This window comes from Poecilia formosa, unplaced genomic scaffold (genome assembly GCF_000485575.1).
Source record: "Poecilia formosa unplaced genomic scaffold, Poecilia_formosa-5.1.2 Scaffold13, whole genome shotgun sequence".
In the NCBI taxonomy this organism is placed as follows: domain Eukaryota; kingdom Metazoa; phylum Chordata; class Actinopteri; order Cyprinodontiformes; family Poeciliidae; genus Poecilia; species Poecilia formosa.
The window spans coordinates 94171-111140 of record NW_006799952.1 but is presented as its reverse complement, the minus strand read 5'-3'; the positions used below and the strand labels follow the sequence as shown (position 1 = coordinate 111140).

At 40.0% G+C, this 16970-nt stretch overlaps 1 protein-coding gene across 1 annotated transcript; it reads left to right on the top strand.

Annotated features, from left to right (window-relative positions):
• The first annotated feature begins 11900 nt into the window (after positions 1 to 11900).
• Positions 11901 to 16728, top strand: fjx1 (four-jointed box kinase 1). Its single transcript, XM_007545474.2, has one exon. The coding sequence runs from the start codon at positions 12358 to 12360 to the stop codon at positions 13639 to 13641; it is 1284 nt and encodes a 427-aa protein (XP_007545536.1). The 5' UTR covers positions 11901 to 12357; the 3' UTR covers positions 13642 to 16728.
• The last annotated feature ends 242 nt before the right edge of the window (positions 16729 to 16970 follow it).

Genomic DNA, 16970 nt, shown 5'->3' with positions numbered 1-16970 from the left:
GAGATGAAAATAATCATGTCATTGGATTTTGCTGTCAACGCTTTTATGCTATCCGTTGGGATTTTATATGATATGCAAAGAAAAGGCATGTCAATGAAGGCAATGAAGTGGAGGACCATGAAATGTGTCGAATTTCTGCAAATATAGTCTAAAACGTGTGGCATGCATTCTTTATAGAGCTACACAGAAATAAAACGTTGATGATCCACCTCTTAAATTACAGCTCCAAGTCTTTTAAAGTATGTCTCTACCACCTGTGCACATGTAGGGACTACAATTTTCCTCATTATTTTCCCTGCAAAATAGCTCAATTTGTATAGACAACGTTTTCAAATATCAAATCTCATATTATACCACATGTTCTCAATTGGACATTTAAGTCTGGACTTTGACTGGGGCATTGTAAGCTCATGAAAGTGCTTTAATCTGGTCCATTCAATTACAGCCCTGGCTGTTTGCTTATGGCAATAATATTGTTCTAAGGTGAGCCCTCCAGTCTTTTACTACTACTAACTTGTTTTGTATGCTGTGCTAGGTTTCCATCATGTGTATTGCTGTTATCATATTAATATGTAGCAATGATTTCCACTGCAGTCGGGGCTGGGAAAACATAACCTCTTTTTAAATAGCACACAAATAATTTCCAAATGTAGTTTTTTATTATATTTTTTGAAATCAACCCATCAAATTAGTTCGGATGGCTGTCAAATACTGAGATACTCTCTGATCCCTGTAAGCATGTTGCTTCTATCAAACTCATGTCCTGTTTGCACATCCAAGGAGTATTTTGAATGTCAACCGAATGCATTGGAAATACCACTGGTGCAACTGTTTCTTGTCAACTGACATATGTTTACAGTTTATCCCATATGAAAAATAAATATTAAAGTGTCACGCTGCGGATCTGCTAATGCCACAATCGACTGCTCATTTGGAACTCTTAAGATGTGGAGGGTGGTTTTTCCCATCTGTGTTTATGCTGTCCATCGAGCCCACAGAGAATGCACCACAGTTAAAAAGGAATCATGCTCGTTTTCAAGCATCTGTTAAAATTTCATCTGGATACCTTGTTGAAAATGCGCCGTCCTTCTCATTGGTGGTTACTTGAACTGGATTCAAGTCTGCAGAGGGTGGAGGTTAGTGAGAAGATGCATGCAAACCACAACACTCTTTGCTTGCACATGCCCTACAGTAAACTCCAATTTGATATGAGAGCATGCACTCTGCTCGGCTGCATGCACATTAGCTGCTAAATATTTCAGTGGAACTTTAGGAGGCTACCTCCATTTCTAATCTCGCCTTTTAAGAGCTGGATAAAAGCCAAATCACAAAGGGTAATTCATCTTAAAAAAAATAAAATAAAAACCTTATGGACTCATGACTTTGTTAATAATGGTCAGATGTTCTTAAGCTTTCCTCCCCACCTTCTCCCCCTAATTTACAAAGAAACGTCACCAGAAAGTACTCAGCACATTTCAGTCAATGGGCCAGTTAACAGAAAGGAGAGAGAAAGAATTCCATTCCTGACTTATTAAATAGAGGATTTGGCGTGCCAGGTCAAGGGTTGTAATCCAGGAGATTGGACACTGATTCTTTAATCAAGTTGCTCCACAGTACATCTCCTTCCTCCTCTCCCGATTTCGCTCTTGCAAGAGAGTCCCCCTTGTGTAGCGCTGAATTTCAATGGCCCACTGCTGTTTCTGATCCGCACTCATGCACATTCTCCCACCACCCCTCTGCTGCATTGAAACCAGATGGAGATGGGGAGTACAGTGCATCCATAAACTAAGCCTTCTGCCTTCCCTCAATGGCTACAGAAGAAATTAGAAACACTGGCCCATTCATTGGCAACATGACAACTGGCTGTTCTTCTGAAAACCTTGAGTCTGCCTAACAGTGTACTGGCAAAAACAGACCTGTGAGACCAGAGAGAGCAGTGGAATAAGGCTGCAGCTTGGGTGGCTGTGGGCCACGTCTTGTTGTAGCAACAGCCTTGACGTCTTTCTGCTCACTGCTTGTATTTCTGTCATGATGAAGCCAGGAGTGAAACTGCTTTAGGAACTGCGTCATCCTGAAAAAAACACTGATTGAGTACATGACCTCTCACATTTAACACGAGCACCATCTGCCCACTAATTGATGCCAAGAAACTGAAAGTAGAGCACTGACTATAAAGTCAGCTATTTTTTTTTTTTTTTTTTTTTTTGAGGAGGGGGAGTGGGGTTGGATTTATGTGGTGCTCCTACTCATGAGATGAGATAAGTGCTGAGATTAATGCTACAGAACTGTAACTCTGTCACCCTGTGGTTGCAAAGCTGTCTTATCTATCGTTGGTGCATTTATTATAATAGTACATCCTCAACTAAATGCTTCTGAGGGAAGAGCAAAGAACGTGCTGCGAAGACCGCAATTCCTAGATTCAAAGAGGATCATAACTCATTCATTAAGCATATTTACAGTGCCTGACATAAACTATTCATGTCCCACATTTTGTCACATTAAAACCGCCGACTGAAATGTATTTTAATAGGATTTTATGTGACAGACCAACAAGACGTACAACACCATTCTGATGTGGAAGGAACTGTTTATATGGTTTTCAATAAAATAAATATTCCCCCCTTTCTTTTTTCCTCTTACTCTGACACTCCAAAATACAATGGTACACGACAAACTCCCTTTTCAAAGGCAATTGTGGCAAAGAATAGCTAATTTACATGCAGGGGAATAGCAAAAAGGAAGGCTTCAACATAACAAAACTACTGAAGCTTTCAATGGTTTGTGCACATGAAGTCGTGTTTGCAGTTTGACACCAGCCAATTCAGAAGAAACTGTAACAACCTTAAAAATGGTACAGTTGTAAGATGTGACCACATTATAGTGATGCATAGAGATGGCGGCATGCTGTGTAAAGGCTTTTCTTCAGTGGAGAAAGCTGGTCTGGAGTAATGGACATACATACAGGAGAATACTTCCCACCAGAGGCTGTAAAAGACTTGAGACTGGTGTAATGGTTCACCTTACAGCGAGAAAACGACTCTGAGATCACAGAATGCTCTACAGTTGATCTACAGTGGAATACTTTACGTTACATCAAAGCATGTTCATTTGGTAGAATAGATCAGTCAACATCTAGGGTCCAATTCAACTTATAATCTGTGGCAAGACTTGAATATTGGCTATTTTGCATAGAATGAGAAAAAAAAATCTGTTTCCAGTGCATAATGCAAAGCTGGTAGAAACTTAGAAACATATCTTTAAAGTAATGAAAAAAGTAGTTTGGGTACAAATCCAGTAGAGTTTTATGATTTTTATTTGTAAAGAAAAAAACAACAAAAAAAAACATTCAAATTCTAATAAAATATGTTGAAGTCTGTGGTGGTAAGGGGAAAGTAAAACAACAGGACGGTAAAGTTCAGAATATTTCAAAGCACCTTGTAGGTGCAGAATTGATGCATCTGTAAGGTGTGATTTTTCAAAAAATAAAATAAAATAACTTTTTTTTAAAAATACACAAGAGTACACCCATTCACGTACAGAATATTTCCACTGCAAACACAATCCAGGAGACACTAATTTATTCCCATGGAACTTTCCCCACCCATCCCTGATTCCCAGTGCATGAGTAATCATCAGGCCCAGTAAAATGATTGCTGCTTTCAACACTAATGGAAGCCCGGCACATTCATTATTCAGTACAGGAAGCTGAAACGTGTCGAGGGACCTTTGAGTTATTACTCTGCATGAACTAACCTTAGACTAGTGACACAAGCCCACCACACTTTCTCCTCTTCTGTGTCCGTGCGTTTATTGCGACGGGCCCTCCCTGCGTCCATCTGCACCGGCAGACTGGAACCACACAGAGAAGACGAGATCGTATCACAGCTGTGGTGTCAGACAGCCAGTGACGGGTGTACTGTGTCGCTGCAGACAGAATGACAGACGATCTGAGCTCCTCTTGTGTCACCACGGCGCTTGACCACGAACAGCCTTGACTGCTGGGGTAAAGCTTTCCCAGTGTTACAGCTCTCTCGGGGCTGCTGGAGCCGGAATGCGACAGGAGGGGGTGCGGCAGCTCTGAGACGGCATGGGGAGCGGGGGGCTCTGGAGTTGGCTGACCTGCACAGAACGAAAGTCGTGAAACAGATAGGTTTGATATGTGAACATGCCCACACTTGTGTTCAAGGAAAGAGACACCGCGGACGAATGAGCCAGTGAGTCTTGTTACCCCCCTCCTTCTCCCCAAAAGGCAACACAGATCAGACAAAATTCCAACAATGCACTAAAGCCATCTTTAATATCCATGTCTGGACTCGTTAGGATTTGCTTTCACTTAGTTTTCAGTCAAGATGAATTGTGGTATGTGGAGCAAATCCATGTAAATCTAATAAGGAATAAAATTTTGCCTAAACCTATTCGTCCCGTTTCACTTATTACAAAGTCTGTAGCCCTTTATTTCACTAAAATACACAAGCAAAACACATTTGAGCTGGACTAAAAACAAAAAAATAATAATAATAATAATCCACCTTAGGGATTGATGATTTTTGTGTTTGCATATTAGAAAAACATGTCCAGCCAGACATGTGCACCTCCGACATGATTCCTTGAGTCATGTTTGCATGTCTCTCTGCTCGTGCACAATACAGAAATTTCCCATTCACTGTGTGCTGTCATTCCTGCCAATCTGAAATTTTGGAGAAAAACAGAACAAAACATTCTGTTGACAGTAAAACAGAAAACCATGACAGTAGATAAAGACGGAGGGGAAACAGTCCATTATGCCACTTCAGAATTACAACTGAAACCTGAAGTTCTAATACACTGTACAGGTTCATGCCAAAATATTTTGATATATTGCAAAAAAAAAGAAAGAAAGGAAAAAAAAAACAGCTTACATTATTTCAGATAGTGAAACCTGTATACTGTGCAGATGTCAAGTCTTACATACTATACTCTTGATAATCAAAGCTTCCAGATAATGAAAACCAAAAATCCTGTGTAAAAGCTGGTCATTGACTGTGTTTACTGTAGACCAACGTCAAATCAGTCCTGAATATTCACACTGAACTTCTAGCAGTGGGGAATATGTGCCTCTCCACTCTTCTTCCAAACTCTGAGAATTTGATTTCAAAATTAAGTACAAACTTTACTTTCCACAATTCTTTGAATTACACAAAAAAGATCAGATTGTTTGATGGGATGTATGTAAATGTATATGTAGTTATAAAACCTGACAATATATAGAAAGACATTCAAGTCATAACAGTTCAAACACTAAGGAAATGTATGTTAGATGATAAGAAGGAAAAAAAAGGTACTGTAATTTTATGTATATGTATGTATGCATATGTCTGGTTTAAACTGTACTTAACTAACCTATGCAAAGATTTTCCATTTCTGCTCTTGCAAATCAGTGGGTGATAAAGAATAACAGAGCAAGGCTGGCTTTTGTGCAGTTGAAAAACAGTTCTCTTCAAGGTATAAAATCTCATTAAAATCTGTATAGAGATAAGACAGTCCCAGCTCACAGCGCTTAAAGCATACATTAGTAGATGTGTAGTTTATTGGCTCTAATCGTGTATTCCTGTCCGCCGGTGTCTTTTTGACTCAGGCAATTTAGCATGCTGGCATGTTGCTTTAAAAATGACCCAATTAATTTGATTAGAAACCTGAGGTTTAAACATGAGTGGAATCATAAGGGTGGTGGTGTAGAATTAGAATTAGAAACTAATTCAGCAAAAGAGATGCAAATAAAGAAGTTTATGTAGGTGTTATATTTAGTTTAGCAAGAGCTTTGAACAAGGATGAAACAAGGGAAAGTTCTTTTTGTGCAAAAAAAACAAAAAATGTCTATAGTAAATTACTCAGATGATATGCAGCACATGAGATGACTGGTGTTTACAACTTTATGGGGTTGACAACGTTACCAAAACAAGCCATTTTATGTTGAGTGGACTATTTTTGGGGTTTTATATATATATATCACTGCTAAGGATGTTTTAATATGCCTGAGGGCTGGCTGAGAGCCAGTAAGGGGAACTTATTTTCTGGGCAATTTAGGGGGAAATTGATCTAGAAATAGAGGAAAATTACTTTGCACAAAAAAAAAAAATGCACTATGGAAAATAAATTAGATGAGAAATATCATTCTGATTGCATAATGCAAAGGGGAACTGGAGGTGATTTGGTTTCATCTGTTGCCATGATTATGTTCATTTCTACTGTCCTGTTCTTCTTCTGTTGTGAAGGGGCTGTTGTCCATCTACAATTTGGAAAGACCAATTGATTTAACATGTGCTGCGTGATGAAGCCAAGAAATACTTCAACACAATTATAAGAACACTGCAGCGATGCACATGTGATCTGAACTATATTGTATGATGTCGACTTTAGGCTGGACTAAATTGTGGCTTTTTTGGAAAGCCAACCAGTTTAACATACATTTTGCTCAAAATGTGAAAGTAAGTATACGATTTAATTAGCTTTTATTTTTAGCCAAATATGAATAATGAAATCAAACATCTGTTCGGAATTGCATTGCAACTAGAAAGCTACCCCCTAAAAAATGACCCAAGGTAAGATGCCTNTTTTTTTTTTTTTTTTTTTTTTTGAGGAGGGGGAGTGGGGTTGGATTTATGTGGTGCTCCTACTCATGAGATGAGATAAGTGCTGAGATTAATGCTACAGAACTGTAACTCTGTCACCCTGTGGTTGCAAAGCTGTCTTATCTATCGTTGGTGCATTTATTATAATAGTACATCCTCAACTAAATGCTTCTGAGGGAAGAGCAAAGAACGTGCTGCGAAGACCGCAATTCCTAGATTCAAAGAGGATCATAACTCATTCATTAAGCATATTTACAGTGCCTGACATAAACTATTCATGTCCCACATTTTGTCACATTAAAACCGCCGACTGAAATGTATTTTAATAGGATTTTATGTGACAGACCAACAAGACGTATAACACCATTCTGATGTGGAAGGAACTGTTTATATGGTTTTCAATAAAAGAAATATTTCCCCCTTTCCTTTTTCCTATTACTCTGACACTCCAAAATACAATGGTACACGACAAACTCCCTTTTCAAAGGCAATTGTGGCAAAGAATAGTTAATTTACATGCAGGGGAACAGCAAAAAGGAAGGCTTCAACATAACAAAACTACTGAAGCTTTCAATGGTTTGTGCACATGAAGTCGTGTTTGCAGTTTGACACCAGCCAATTCAGAAGAAACTGTAACAACCTTAAAAATGGTACAGTTGTAAGATGTGACCACATTATAGTGATGCATAGAGATGGCGGCATGCTGTGTAAAGGCTTTTCTTCAGTGGAGAAAGCTGGTCTGGAGTAATGGACATACATACAGGAGAATACTTCCCACCAGAGGCTGTAAAAGACTTGAGACTGGTGTAATGGTTCACCTTACAGCGAGAAAACGACTCTGAGATCACAGAATGCTCTACAGTTGATCTACAGTGGAATACTTTACGTTACATCAAAGCATGTTCATTTGGTAGAATAGATCAGTCAACATCTAGGGTCCAATTCAACTTATAATCTGTGGCAAGACTTGAATATTGGCTATTTTGCATAGAATGAGAAAAAAAAATCTGTTTCCAGTGCATAATGCAAAGCTGGTAGAAACTTAGAAACATATCTTTAAAGTAATGAAAAAAGTAGTTTGGGTACAAATCCAGTAGAGTTTTATGATTTTTATTTGTAAAGAAAAAAACAACAAAAAAAAACATTCAAATTCTAATAAAATATGTTGAAGTCTGTGGTGGTAAGGGGAAAGTAAAACAACAGGACGGTAAAGTTCAGAATATTTCAAAGCACCTTGTAGGTGCAGAATTGATGCATCTGTAAGGTGTGATTTTTCAAAAAATAAAATAAAATAACTTTTTTTTAAAAATACACAAGAGTACACCCATTCACGTACAGAATATTTCCACTGCAAACACAATCCAGGAGACACTAATTTATTCCCATGGAACTTTCCCCACCCATCCCTGATTCCCAGTGCATGAGTAATCATCAGGCCCAGTAAAATGATTGCTGCTTTCAACACTAATGGAAGCCCGGCACATTCATTATTCAGTACAGGAAGCTGAAACGTGTCGAGGGACCTTTGAGTTATTACTCTGCATGAACTAACCTTAGACTAGTGACACAAGCCCACCACACTTTCTCCTCTTCTGTGTCCGTGCGTTTATTGCGACGGGCCCTCCCTGCGTCCATCTGCACCGGCAGACTGGAACCACACAGAGAAGACGAGATCGTATCACAGCTGTGGTGTCAGACAGCCAGTGACGGGTGTACTGTGTCGCTGCAGACAGAATGACAGACGATCTGAGCTCCTCTTGTGTCACCACGGCGCTTGACCACGAACAGCCTTGACTGCTGGGGTAAAGCTTTCCCAGTGTTACAGCTCTCTCGGGGCTGCTGGAGCCGGAATGCGACAGGAGGGGGTGCGGCAGCTCTGAGACGGCATGGGGAGCGGGGGGCTCTGGAGTTGGCTGACCTGCACAGAACGAAAGTCGTGAAACAGATAGGTTTGATATGTGAACATGCCCACACTTGTGTTCAAGGAAAGAGACACCGCGGACGAATGAGCCAGTGAGTCTTGTTACCCCCCTCCTTCTCCCCAAAAGGCAACACAGATCAGACAAAATTCCAACAATGCACTAAAGCCATCTTTAATATCCATGTCTGGACTCGTTAGGATTTGCTTTCACTTAGTTTTCAGTCAAGATGAATTGTGGTATGTGGAGCAAATCCATGTAAATCTAATAAGGAATAAAATTTTGCCTAAACCTATTCGTCCCGTTTCACTTATTACAAAGTCTGTAGCCCTTTATTTCACTAAAATACACAAGCAAAACACATTTGAGCTGGACTAAAAACAAAAAAATAATAATAATAATAATCCACCTTAGGGATTGATGATTTTTGTGTTTGCATATTAGAAAAACATGTCCAGCCAGACATGTGCACCTCCGACATGATTCCTTGAGTCATGTTTGCATGTCTCTCTGCTCGTGCACAATACAGAAATTTCCCATTCACTGTGTGCTGTCATTCCTGCCAATCTGAAATTTTGGAGAAAAACAGAACAAAACATTCTGTTGACAGTAAAACAGAAAACCATGACAGTAGATAAAGCCGGAGGGGAAACAGTCCATTATGCCACTTCAGAATTACAACTGAAACCTGAAGTTCTAATACACTGTACAGGTTCATGCCAAAATATTTTGATATATTGCAAAAAAAAAGAAAGAAAGGAAAAAAAAAACAGCTTACATTATTTCAGACAGTGAAACTTATATACTGTGCAGATGTCAAGTCTTACATACTATACTCTTGATAATCAAAGCTTCCAGATAATGAAAACCAAAAATCCTGTGTAAAAGCTGGTCATTGACTGTGTTTACTGTAGACCAACGTCAAATCAGTCCTGAATATTCACACTGAACTTCTAGCAGTGGGGAATATGTGCCTCTCCACTCTTCTTCCAAACTCTGAGAATTCGATTTCAAAATTAAGTACAAACTTTACTTTCCACAATTCTTTGAATTACACAAAAAAGATCAGATTGTTTGATGGGATGTATCTAAATGTATATATAGTTATAAAACCTGACAACATCTAGAAAGACATTCAAGTCATAACAGTTCAAACACTAAGGAAATGTATGTTAGATGATAAGAAGGAAAAAAAAGGTACTGTAATTTTATGTATATGTATGTATGCATATGTCTGGTTTAAACTGTACTTAACTAACCTATGCAAAGATTTTCCATTTCTGCTCTTGCAAATCAGTGGGTGATAAAGAATAACAGAGCAAGGCTGGCTTTTGTGCAGTTGAAAAACAGTTCTCTTCAAGGTATAAAATCTCATTAAAATCTGTATAGAGATAAGACAGTCCCAGCTCACAGCGCTTAAAGCATACATTAGTAGATGTGTAGTTTATTGGCTCTAATCGTGTATTCCTGTCCGCCGGTGTCTTTTTGACTCAGGCAATTTAGCATGCTGGCATGTTGCTTTAAAAATGACCCAATTAATTTGATTAGGAACCTGAGGTTTAAACATGAGTGGAATCATAAGGGTGGTGGTGTAGAATTAGAATTAGAAACTAATTCAGCAAAAGAGATGCAAATAAAGAAGTTTATGTAGGTGTTATATTTAGTTTAGCAAGAGCTTTGAACAAGGATGAAACAAGGGAAAGTTCTTTTTGTGCAAAAAAAACAAAAAATGTCTATAGTAAATTACTCAGATGATATGCAGCACATGAGATGACTGGTGTTTACAACTTTATGGGGTTGACAACGTTACCAAAACAAGCCATTTTATGTTGAGTGGACTATTTTGGGGGTTTTATATATATCACTGCTAAGGATGTTTTAATATGCCTGAGGGCTGGCTGAGAGCCAGTAAGGGGAACTTATTTTCTGGGCAATTTAGGGGGAAATTGATCTAGAAATAGAGGAAAATTACTTTGCACAAAAAAAAAAAATGCACTATGGAAAATAAATTAGATGAGAAATATCATTCTGATTGCATAATGCAAAGGGGAACTGGAGGTGATTTGGTTTCATCTGTTGCCATGATTATGTTCATTTCTACTGTCCTGTTCTTCTTCTGTTGTGAAGGGGCTGTTGTCCATCTACAATTTGGAAAGACCAATTGATTTAACATGTGCTGCGTGATGAAGCCAAGAAATACTTCAACACAATTATAAGAACACTGCAGCGATGCACATGTGATCTGAACTATATTGTATGATGTCGACTTTAGGCTGGACTAAATTGTGGCTTTTTTGGAAAGCCAACCAGTTTAACATACATTTTGCTCAAAATGTGAAAGTAAGTATACGATTTAATTAGCTTTTATTTTTAGCCAAATATGAATAATGAAATTAAACATCTGTTCGGAATTGCATTGCAACTAGAAAGCTACCCCCTAAAAAATGACCCAAGGTAAGATGCCTTGGTCACAGCAAGTTGGTGTGCAGGTATTTACTACATGGACTTTCATACAAAATACCACATTATTATTAATACTATAATGTATTCCGGAACAGTGTCCTCATCAGTAGCTCATGCTAAGTTCTGTACAGCTGTAGCTAAAGATACACAATGATATGCATTGGCTTCTCTGCTCCATTCTGGTCATTTTGTAGTAATTCCGGTTACATTCGTTTTGTTAATTTATTGTTGTTGTTGTTTTTTTTTCTCATCATTTTCAGTTTTATAGTTGGCTGCCACGTTTTTGTTTTTTACTGAGAGCTTGTGGCACTCATTAGGCTATGGCTTCCTGAGTGGGAAGCCTTACACCCCATACAATGCCTGTACATTAACAAAATTGGAAATAAATGACACTGATTTCAACTTACTGCATGTGACTTAAATTAAATTAAGTAAAGCTAAAGCAGAATAAAATAATGGTGAAGGCTCAAAGCTTTGACTCTCTTCCAAAGCTACAATTACGATCAACAACAACAAAAACGACATTGTAGAAGGTATAAATTGTTTCTGTAATACATAAAAAGCATTAAACAGTGATAACCTTTAAGGATTAAAACGTTATCCCACATCCGGTCAGATCTATTCCAGCCATAATCGCCTTGCATGCTTCATTGGATGTTTTGATTTTCAAGCACGGGAATAATTTGTTTAAAAAGGGGAGATTAATTGCAAATCAAAATGTCTCTGCTCCGAGTATTAATTATTATAATGGATGCATGTTTCAGTGCCACACAATCCTCTTGCATCACGCATGCACGCCATAAAACGCGGCGCGGTGCACTTGCTTCGCTCCTCGCTGAGCCCTCCTTCCTACGATCCGCCCACCACCTCGGGCTGAAGTCACGTGCTCCACCGCCTAGTGTCTCTCGGCGTTTCTACACCATCACAAATCAAACTCTCAGTCAGCGCCCGGCGGAGAGGGAAGCCGAGATGAGCGGCAGAGAGGCGTGTGCTGCACAGACAGAGAGCCCCCAAGACGCCAGCGGGCTTTCACTGTGAACATCTAACAGATTACATCCTCTGCAGCTGGCCTTTTTTTTTTTCTTTTTTTTCTTCTTCTTACTGATTCCTGAACTCATCGGAACAGGACGGGAGATGAGATTCATACAGAACAGGAGATCTCCGCCTAGTTCCAAGCAGTCTGCCAGCGTTCAGCGGTGCGTCGAGGGTGTCCGGGACACAGAGCGCGCAGCCCAGAGCCGCTCCACCTCAACTGTGGACTGAAGACAGTTGCTTCTCTCTTCCTGAAGCACATATATTTTTTTTATTATTATTATTATTCTGCTGGATTCTGATCTGAGGTGGTGTTGGTGGTGGGGGGAGAAACCATGAGGGCTCTCTCAGCAAACTTGTTCGCTGTGCTCTTAATGTGTGCCCTTGCAAGTGTTTTCTACGTGTGGAGCGCGCTGGAGAACCGCTTGGAGCGACACAAACGGGGCTTCTTGGTGCCAGACGGGGGGTCCTTTCATCAAGGTCCTTCAGAGGACCTTTCTGCCAAAACTTTCCGAGCGCTGCTTGCTGTTCCAGCTGCACAAAGACAGAACTCGGCGGGTAGATCGAAGGCTCAAAACCGCACCAATCCATCTGCCTTTGTGGGAAGTCGAGATTATCATGTGAATGGGGATGACGAGAGGTCAGCGCAACGGGAGGGTCCGGTCAAGTTAGGCTACCCAGTGGATGATGGGATATTCTGGAGCAACTGGCTAGAAGACCTCCTCCCTGTGAGATTCACGGAGGGATACGCCGAGGCGTGGAGGAGCAAGGCAAGGACATCACCGGTGGTGAAGCTGGAGCCTGGATGCGGCAGGATATCCAATCAGCTGGCCACGTTTGCAGACGGGACTAAGGCGTGTGTGCGCTACGGGATCAACGCGGACCAGGTGCAGGGGGAAACTCTGACATACTACCTGGCCAGTCTGCTGGGCATCACAAATCTGCCTCCGCTCGTACTGTCACAGCTGACCGGCGACAGCGCGCAATGGGTGGCCGTGAGGACGCGGGTAAATAATTTGCAGTGGAGCGATCGGGCTGTTGTGTCTCTCACAGAGTGGATTTCCAACCTGACCGGCGTGGTCACACCTGCGCCCCTCAGACAGGAGAGCGGCGGGCTGCATCCCGCCCTCGGGTGCTTCGAGAACAAAACTACGGCAGAGCTGCTGGAGCTGATGCAGTGGAGCGACCTGATCGTGTTCGACTACCTGACTGCGAACTTCGACAGGCTCGTCAGCAATCTGTTCAGCCTGCAGTGGGACCCCCACGTGATGGAGAGGGACACCAACAACCTGCTGAAAACGCCCCACGGGAACCTGGTGTTCATAGACAACGAGGCCGGACTCGTGCACGGCTTTCGGGTGTTGAACATGTGGGAGAAATATCACCATTCAGTCCTGAGCTCCGTGTGCGTGTTCAGGAGAAGGACTATGCAGCGCGTGGCGGAGCTGCACAGGCGCAGAGACTCCAGGCAGAGGCTGCTGGAGCTCTACAGAGACAACGAGCCTTTGTCTCAGGAACTGGGGTTTCTCTCAGACGAGCACGCTGCTGTTCTCCAAGACAGGATAGATCAAGTGTACAAACACGTCATGCAATGCAAAGAAAAGTACAATCAGCTGTGAGCACTCAGGGCGCGCAGGTGATAGACTGGCACGGCAAGCCGTTAATGACAAACAGTGGCGCTCAGGACGCAACGCATTGTGAAAGCCCTACCAGAAAACCGTATTTGGCTTGTGTGATATGTTAATGATAATAATAATAAAAGTTTACAAAGGCCAGCTGATGTCAAGCACCCCTTCAACATTATCTAAATGTCAATTGTGGCACTTTTGTCCTACTATAATTTTCAACCGTGTTGCTTTTGTTTTAAAGAAAAATAACTTTTATTAATACGTGTATAACAGAAGCAACTGTTTCAATGATGAAACAGTGGTGGGGGAAAAAAAAGCCATTTAATGGCCAGATGACATGCTGGATTGTTTTTAGTCCTCATGAACAGTTATTTACTGCACAACTGCGTGACATAAAAAATGTTTATTGACCAGATAGACCGCTTTGTTTTCATCGGTTGTTAACACAACTTCATTTCACAGTTTTTCAAAAGCTCACTCAGTGACTGGATAAAACATATGTAAAATATGGGGTTCTGGTGGGGATTTTACGGTGTTCTGATATTAAATGTTGGGTTTTACATATTTTTATTTTTTTTTTACCAGACAAGTACACCAGTGTTTGGCACTAATGGAATGCCATAGATGGTTTGCACGGTATGACGAGCTTTGCAAAACCGATGCCTGTTACACAAAGCTGATTTGAATATCCAACTGAACTACCTCTTGTGAATAGAATGTGTTGCCTACTTTAAATATAAGTCGAGTTTGAAAAATGTTCATAAGCTTCCCGCTGAGATTTATGCCTCTCTGAAGTGGAGATAATGTGGCCAATTTAAGTTATTTATTTTTCTTAATTCGCAGAGCATTTGCTGACCTGAATATGAACAAATGTAAAGAGTATCTGCTGTAGACCTGTTTGTGATTACAGTACCATAATGAAGTCCTTAAAGAGATAGCTCATACTTTTTACAGTGAGGTTAAAAACTTATTAGCAGTTAATATCTTAGATGTATCAGATAACTCTCATAGTGTCTTCACTTTGCAAAAATAAGAAGTGGTTTTCTCTGGATCCTGAAGCTAATGGCTACTCAGAGAGGGACCAAGATCAAAGTGGGCTTCTACCCTTTTAAAAACAGAGCTCACTCGCAAAAGTGTCACAGTAGTTTATGCAAATTCCTTTTTAGGAACATTTAAGTTGTCATCATGTCTGTATGGGGACGTTATTAAGATGAAAGCTGTTGATTTCTTTCAGTGTAAGAAATCAGGAAATCCTGCAGCGTCCCGGCTGCAGGAGGTTATGAACTTCAGAACATCTTCCATGTGAAATGCATGCTAAGAACACACCATGTTACTCCTTTTCTAGTTATTTTAGCATTTTAATAGTTTTAAGATGTTAGAAGCCCACTTCTGCTTGACCCTTCTGACTTTTTTTATATAAAAATTAAGACATAAGAGTTTCTTTTTTTTTTACTTAAGATATTAACTACTCATAAGCTTTATTGCAGAACATCACTTAAAAGAATCAGAACTACCCTTATGTTGTGTTTGAATTTTTGCCTTCTGTTTAAATATCCAAGTGACATATGCCTACTCCAAAGCCTTAACCTATGTTGATTCTTCTCCAGTATTGTATTTCGCTTTTTATAGACAGTAACTTGCACACATTGTAATAGATAGCACCTGCACTCGTGTCAATGTGTTAATATTCAGCCTTAAAAGTCACAGGTGTGTCATATCTATTGTGCATTTGCTGTTTATGTTGTAAATATTGTCTGGCAACAAGTTTTGATGCTGAACTGACTTAATGTGCATTGTGACATTCCAAAATTGTGTCCTTTTCTTTTTTTGAAAAAAGAAATACACAAGACATATTTTACAACGTGTGTTTTGTACAAAAGAATATACCCAAAGGCATCAAAAGCACTGTTGGTGTAGTACATCTAGAGTCTAGTGGGTGGGGAGTTAGAGTAAAAGTCCATTTAGTCTTTGTATTTTGCAGGTACAATTTTTCACAAAAGCTTGACTGTTAGCCACATGCTTGCAACAACACAAATCTCTTTAATCCCCCTTTTTTAAATCCCAAATAGAGCGATGAGCTAAAGCAGACTGACTCTTTGGGACACATTTGAAAAAGGGTTTTAGTGTTCCCTAACTATAACTTCCCTTTTTTTTTTTTTTTTTTTAATTGCTAAGCTTTGGTCAAAGATTATAAATTGTTACTGAATCAGATCGATAATAGATTGTGTTTTAGATTCAATCTATTGACCTAAAAGGTAAGCAAGCTCAGAGTGGATCAGATAAGCAGAACACTTCACAATTAATGGGAGCAAAGCATTTGTATTCTTTCGCAGCACGATTTTGGAATTTTAAATTTATTTCCTGAGCGAATGTCTTCACCACTTCACTTTCCACCATTTTGTAGGCCCTGTTCTGTGTCTAATTTCTGTTTTGTCAAGCACATCCACAGAATTTTGAAGGCTTCATTTTTCACTATTTCACTGTCATGCAAATAGTTATTTCGCTGTTACGACGCAGCACTAACTGTTCCAGCTCTATCAAATTAGTTAATCTCCTTCAAATTGTGGGTATTTTTGGTACTCGCAGCCCTTGTGTCAGTGATTTGTGGTTATTTCACAACAGAAGTGTAGGCAGGTGCAACTGGACTAGATTTTTTTTCTTTCTTTTTCTATTATTTTCCAGACTGCGCCTCAGCTGTGAAAGGGACTCGAGGATCAATATGTGCACTGACTGTAGTATGGGCAAAAGCAGGTCACGTTAATGAGCTGGGTGAGGGGTTATATGTGAATATTTGTGTCTCGGCAAGGATTTCGAAAAGACTGCACTTGCAGCTGGGTTTGGTGCTGTAAGCATGTCTGTTTATGCTCTACAGAGATTTTGCAGCAAGCTGCACACACTAGGGATTAAAAACAAAGCCAAACAGAGGTCTGCACGTCTGAAGCGCTCTTCCTATCCCCCTTCTGTGTTGTATTCTCTTTCTCAGTATTTTTATCTACATCACAACCATTTCTCCAGTGCATCTGCATTCTTTTAAAGCATTATTGTCAGCCTCATTTGTGAATAAAAGAGAGAATGAAAGTTTCATTTTCCTAATTAGCCTTTTTTGTGGACTCCTCTGCACATGAGAGCCCTTTTAACCGGGGGACCATGCCAGCGGTAATCACACTAATGGGGAGAAATCAAAGGGGTTTTCAAACCACTCCATAACTGTTCACATATGTTCTTCTTTCACTCTTCCTGTCTGTTCCTCTTCAACCTCCCTTTTCCACCCGATGGCAACTTTTTTTTCTTTTTTTTTTTTTTTTTTTTTTTTTTTTTTT

Bases quoted from the DNA above. Each gene is read 5' to 3' on its own strand.
- fjx1 (XM_007545474.2), top strand. From the start codon at position 12,358: ATGAGGGCTCTCTCAGCAAACTTGTTCGCTGTGCTCTTAATGTGTGCC.